This window comes from Austrofundulus limnaeus, unplaced genomic scaffold (genome assembly GCF_001266775.1).
Source record: "Austrofundulus limnaeus strain Quisiro unplaced genomic scaffold, Austrofundulus_limnaeus-1.0 Scaffold106, whole genome shotgun sequence".
In the NCBI taxonomy this organism is placed as follows: domain Eukaryota; kingdom Metazoa; phylum Chordata; class Actinopteri; order Cyprinodontiformes; family Rivulidae; genus Austrofundulus; species Austrofundulus limnaeus.
Window position 1 is genome coordinate 1,330,899 of NW_013952508.1, and position 5,573 is coordinate 1,336,471.

The following is a 5,573-nucleotide window of genomic DNA, read 5'->3' on the forward strand; positions in this document are numbered from 1 at the left end:
TGTGTGTGTGTGTGTGTGTGTGTGTGTAATTTATTACAAATACCTTCATTTCTGGACATTTATGGTTTGATTTCTTTGTATGTATGGATCACTTGGGTTGTTACCGACATCTGGTGAAAATTTCATGTCATTAGCACCTCTAGTAATATATTTACTGAGAAAAACGGTGACGTGTTCAATACTTATTTTACCCGCTGTAAATACAAGCAGGTGTTTTGTCAGTGTGGACGCAGATAAAGGAAATTTAAAAAAAGACACAGAAAAAGTATTAACATAAAACTTTTTATAGTAACTTGTCAGAAAAAAAATGTCACATCCAGAGTAAAAACATTCTGAATCTTTATCTCAGTAGTAAAACTAGAACTTTTTGAAATCTGACTAAAAACTTTTAATAGGTCCTAAGCAGAGGTGGGCAGCACTAATCTAAAAAATTGTTCCACTAGCCCTAAAACAATAACTCAAATATTTAGGTCCTCTAATTCTAAAGCACTAAAATAACAGTCAACCCGTGAACATTCGTCAACAGACAACATGAGTCACATGTTGCTCTGTAAATACTTATCATTGACACTCCACAGCTGTATTTGTGTTCATATATTGTCACCTGGTGGATCAGTGACACACATGAACAAAATGTGCGACAGCTTTAACTCTCAGCTGTTAACATTAACATTAATCAATAACATTTATAGACCTCAGTTAGTTCCCCTATTACTCAAATCTAAATATCAAACCTACAAAAACAACAAATTCCATAGTGTTGCTATTAAACGTGTAGTTAAATTGAAAAAGTTGTGCGGAAAAAACAAATCCATCTCATGAACCGATGTCTCGCAGAATTGGGATTCATCAGCGTATGTAAACATATGAAGCAGACGATCAACGCCCACCAGCTGCCGCTCGGTTAGTGTTACACCATATTTTGTGACTGCCATATTGTGACCAGAGGGGGCGCTGTTGCGTTTCTACAACAGAACTTGGCTGAACATGGCCACAAAGAAGAACATGATACGCCAACAGTGTAAGCTAAAGGCTGAAGACTTATGAAAAAAAAAAAAAAAAAAACTGCTGACTGTTATACATGGTCACAGAATATGACAGCTTGTCATTTATCGTGACTTCACTGTAGCTAAGGAAATAGTAAAAATTTTTATTCAAAAACTATTTCTACTAATCCTCTAGCGTCGGAAAAATAACTTTTGATCAATGACATGGTGACTGTTATTAAATTAGTACAGGGTCACATAATATGATAGCTATTATCATATATAGTACTAATAACAGTAGTAGTAATAGTCAACATGTCAGTGATCAGAAGTTATTTTTCTGACATTAGAGGATGTAAACACTAAGTAAAATCAGCTTATGAATAAATATTTTTACTATTTACCAAGCTACAGTGAAGTCACAATATATGACGACAGTCGTCATATTTTGTGACCTCTGGGTTACACTTTTGGCGTATCGTATTCTTCTTTGTGGCCGTGCTCGGCCAAGTTCTGTTGTAGAAACGCAACAGCGCCCCCTCTGGTCACAAAATATGGTGCAACACCGGCCGGCTCCGCCCTCATCCCACGTACACACGTCTTCGCACCAGGTCGACAAGCGCAGCTGCTTGGGGATTTATCCTCATCATGCAGGCTTTGACCCTCCTCATCGGGACCCTCACTCCTCTGGCTTGAAGAGACGCTCGGACCGCCTCCGGTTCAAACGGATGGTTACGCTCTACCATCAGCTGAACGAACTCGTCCAGGGCACCGTCTGACAGTTTAGCGTACTGTGAGGCACGGCTGAGGTGAAAATGTCTGAAAACAACATTACGAAAATTACTACAATTGTAACAAAGTAATTCCCTTTTAGGATAAACATACTAATAGTTTCAAAAAGAAAAAAATTGTATAGGTCTTCTGGACGGGTTCTTCTCTAATGAAACGTTTCATCTCTCCTCCAAGAGACTTCTTCAGTCTGAGAGTTTCAGGCAAAATTCAGGCTTTTAAGTCCTGCCTCCAGGTGACTGATACTACATCACATGGCTATCGTTGACACCTAATTAATACCTATTGTTAACAGTGGGTAGCGTGATACTGGCAATGGCCGCGCTGTAGGAGGGGGACAACTGAAAACGGAGGCCTCCACCTCTGTTTAATGATGGACGGTCTTTCTTCACAAAAATGGCTTATTTTACTCCTCTCTCAAACCAACGTTCCTCTATCAAGAATGAGAACATCCTCATCTCTGAAAGAGTGACCGCTGGCCTGTAAATGAGTGAAAACTGCAGAGTTCTGGCCATTAGATGTAGCTTGTCTGTGTTGGGACATTCTTTTGAACAGTGGCTGCTTTGTTTACCCGAGGACTGCGACCAGTTATACATCGGGGAAACAAAGCAGCCACTGTTCAAAAGAATGTCCCAACACAGACGAGCTACATCTAATGGCCAGAACTCTGCAGTTTTCACTCATTTACAGGCCAGCGGTCACTCTTTCAGAGATGAGGATGTTCTCATTCTTGATAGAGAGGAACGTTGGTTTGAGAGAGGAGTAAAATAAGCCATTTTTGTGAAGAAAGACCGTCCATCATTAAACAGAGGTGGAGGCCTCCGTTTTCAGTTGTCCCCCTCCTACAGCGCTCCTAGTGCCAGTATCACTCCACCCCCTGTTAACAATAAGTGTTAATTAGGTGTCAACAATAGCCATGTGATGTGAGTATCAGTCACATGGAGGCAGTGCTTAAAAGCCTGAATTTTGCCTGAAACTCTCAGACTGAAGAAGTCTCTTGGAGGAGAAACGAAGCATTTCATTAGAGAAGAACCCGTCCAGAAGACCTATGCAATTTTTTTTCTTTTTGATTTTTTACCTGGATTACTGAGATGCATCAGGACACTAATAGTTTCACTTACTTCAAACGCCTTCTTATTGTAGAAACAGAAACGTTTAATATTTCGGCCATCTGATGTGCTGTAAAAGCACAGGAGGTCAGGAATAACAGCTGCTCCTGGGTGATGAGGTGGGATCTACCTCTGTCCGAACCCTGTGGTGCCTGACATCCAACGCAGCCTGCAGGAATGTTTTCATTAGTTCGTTATTTTTGTTTTTAGGCCTTTTGATGAGCGGAGGAAGTTTCTAAGAGCTCACCGTGTTGTTTGCGCCTTGTGAACGATCTCACTACTTGAATCAGTTCAGCCAAGACGTCCAGAAGTTGATCAGATGAAGTTGTATCGATCAGTCTTCCTGCTGACCACTGAAGGCTGCTCTCCATCGTCTCCAGCCTGCAGAGGAAACAAGTGGGACACAGAGGAAACCTCACCAGCAGCTCTCAGAAACAAATGACAAAACCCTTTTTTAAGGAATAAACAGTAATGTATAAGTTCGTCACTTCTTGTTTGAATAAAAGTATCTAAGGGTCCTGCTGTGACGTCACAGCGAGACAATGAATGAACCCGAGCCCCTAATGGCGTCTGACCTCGTGGCTCAGTTATAATTAGTTTAATTTTTCCATCACATTCAGGTCATACCTCCTTAATATTGACTGTAGATGACCGGGTCCAGCATCCTCCACCAGGAGCTGCTCCACACACTCAGTCAGGGCCGTCTTGTATCGACAGATGAAAGTCCTGCGAGCCATGATGATGAATTTATTTGACTTTCACTCCAACAAAACAAAACAGACACGCTTTAGTTTCACTACGATGGCACACCGCAGGTTTTGTGGTTCAACTTGTTGTAAAAAAAAATCCCCCGTTTCTTAACACGTTAAAGTGTACCTTACTGTAAAGTGAAAGTACACCACCACAACAAAGCAAACCAGTCCTGAAGTGGTGCGCATGCGCAGAACAAGTCTTCCTCTCTTCTTCGTGTGTTTTAAGACGGTTGACAAACCGATGGTGGTGAAATAGCGCCACCTACTGGCATAAAGTGTGAATCAAGCTTATTGTTTTCTTTATAACATTGTCATTCGAAAAACACTTATATTTGAATATTTTTTTACCTCTTGTTTCTTTTTGTAATATAATTACTATTATAAATGTTCTTTGATTTCCTTGATTCCTCTGTCATCATCTGTTTGAACATATTATCATGACCTGTTCTGCAGTTTCTTCATGTCCACATTGCTCTCGTGGACCTGTCTGATCAGTTGCCCTTTTAAACCCACTCCCATTTGTTACCCATATGGTGCCCACAGAACATAGGGAACATGTGGGACCTACTCGGCTCAACCAAGTGGGTCCCAAATAAGAAGCCCATTGTAAGCCCATGCCCACTTGGAACCCCCAAAGCCCAAGTAAATCCCATGTGGGGCCCACATTCAGGTGTTTGCTGGGGTATTGTGTTTTTGGGTTCAATATAATGTGCTGTTCTCTCCACTGTGTCCAAACCTTAGTCTGGTTATTAATATTTTTCTTTTTCCCACGTGTCTTTGAATTCCGTAAAACCACCTTCCTTTGTTTTCTTCTTCCCAGTGCTTGTCGTTGTTCCATTAGTTTTAGTTTTAGTTCTTACTTTTGATTTACTGATGGATATTGTAAAGTTGAAATGATCATTTGTTGCTGCTTCAGATGTTCTGGTATCCATATGTTACTGTCATTCCCATCATCAGTATTCTGAATAATGTTAAAGGCTTGACGTCGCACACAACACGCTGTTTAGAGAGCTGGTAAATCTGGTTCACTTTGTGAAACTGGGATAATCAACATCCCAGTTCACTTTTTTGAAAAAGTATATTATACAGCAAAAAACGCCTACAGCTATCAGCATCTATAGCAACTAAAAGAAAAATAAATCAGCTACTGTTCAAAAGGATGGCCCAGCACAGAAGAGCAACATCATCAGGCCAGGATTCTGCAGTTTACACTCATCTAGTGGTCACTCTTTCAAGGAAGAAGATGTTCTCATATTTGATAGAGAGGAACTTAAGAGTGGAGTAAAAAAATCTATTTTTGTGAAGTAAAAAGTATCCATCATTAAACAGAGGTGGAGGCCTTCGTGTCCAGTTGCCTCCCATCTTACAATGTTGTTATTGTGAGAATGACCTCTGTGAACAATAAAGATAATCTTTCAGGCTCCTCTCTTTCACCTATTTATCCTGTGGGGATGTAGCTCAGTGGTAGAGCACATGCTTCGCATGCATGGGGTCCTGGGTTCAATCCCCAGCATCTCCAATGTGAATTTATGTTAACTGTGGTGTAGCAGTATAGTTGTCTTGAGACCAGAAAGTCACAGGTTCAAGCCCACATATCCTGGAGCACACTGAGTCCCCAAACTCCTCAGGTGCTGACATTGCTGGTCGCTGCTCCATCGGTTTATTTCATGAGTGATGGGTCAAATGCAGAGCACCAATTTTGTCATTGCATGAAAGCATGCATTGACGACAATACATTGCTATTATTTAATAGTACAGAAGATGAGGCTGCAAAAGATCCCCAAAAAGGGACACCAAGATTTGACCATCTAGGGTTGATAAAACCAGTAACTACCGCCCGGGCCAAGAAATAATCATCGATGAGAGGCTGTCTGTCTCAATATCTCAGAGTTCAAACTATGCATGAAGGGAAAACATTTCATTGGGGATCAAGTTAT

At 41.0% G+C, this 5,573-nt stretch overlaps 1 protein-coding gene and 1 non-coding gene across 2 annotated transcripts; one reads left to right on the forward strand and one right to left on the reverse strand.

The window, feature by feature from the left end:
- Positions 1-1,548: 1,548 nt before the first annotated feature.
- LOC106521312 (uncharacterized) lies at positions 1,549-3,802 on the reverse strand. Its single transcript, XM_014013833.1, has 4 exons — positions 3,512-3,802; positions 3,132-3,265; positions 2,897-3,053; positions 1,549-1,805 (listed from the first exon to the last, which is right to left on the reverse strand). Exons 1-4 carry the CDS (start codon positions 3,619-3,621, stop codon positions 1,568-1,570), a joined length of 639 nt encoding a protein of 212 aa, XP_013869287.1. The 5' UTR covers positions 3,622-3,802; the 3' UTR covers positions 1,549-1,567.
- Positions 3,803-5,083: 1,281 nt separating this feature from the next.
- On the forward strand, positions 5,084-5,155 carry trnaa-cgc (transfer RNA alanine (anticodon CGC)). The gene has a single exon. It is a non-coding gene; the product is annotated as a tRNA-Ala (tRNA).
- The last annotated feature ends 418 nt before the right edge of the window (positions 5,156-5,573 follow it).

Coding starts and splice junctions, on each gene's coding strand:
- LOC106521312 (XM_014013833.1), bottom strand. CDS start 3,621: ATGGCTCGCAGGACTTTCATCTGTCGATACAAGACGGCCCTGACTGAG. Junction 3,266..3,511: donor CTACAGTCAATATTAAGGAG/GTATGACCTGAA, acceptor TTTCCTCTGCAG/GCTGGAGACGATGGAGAGCA. Junction 1,806..2,896: donor ACAATAAGAAGGCGTTTGAA/GTAAGTGAAACT, acceptor TGTTGTTTTCAG/ACATTTTCACCTCAGCCGTG.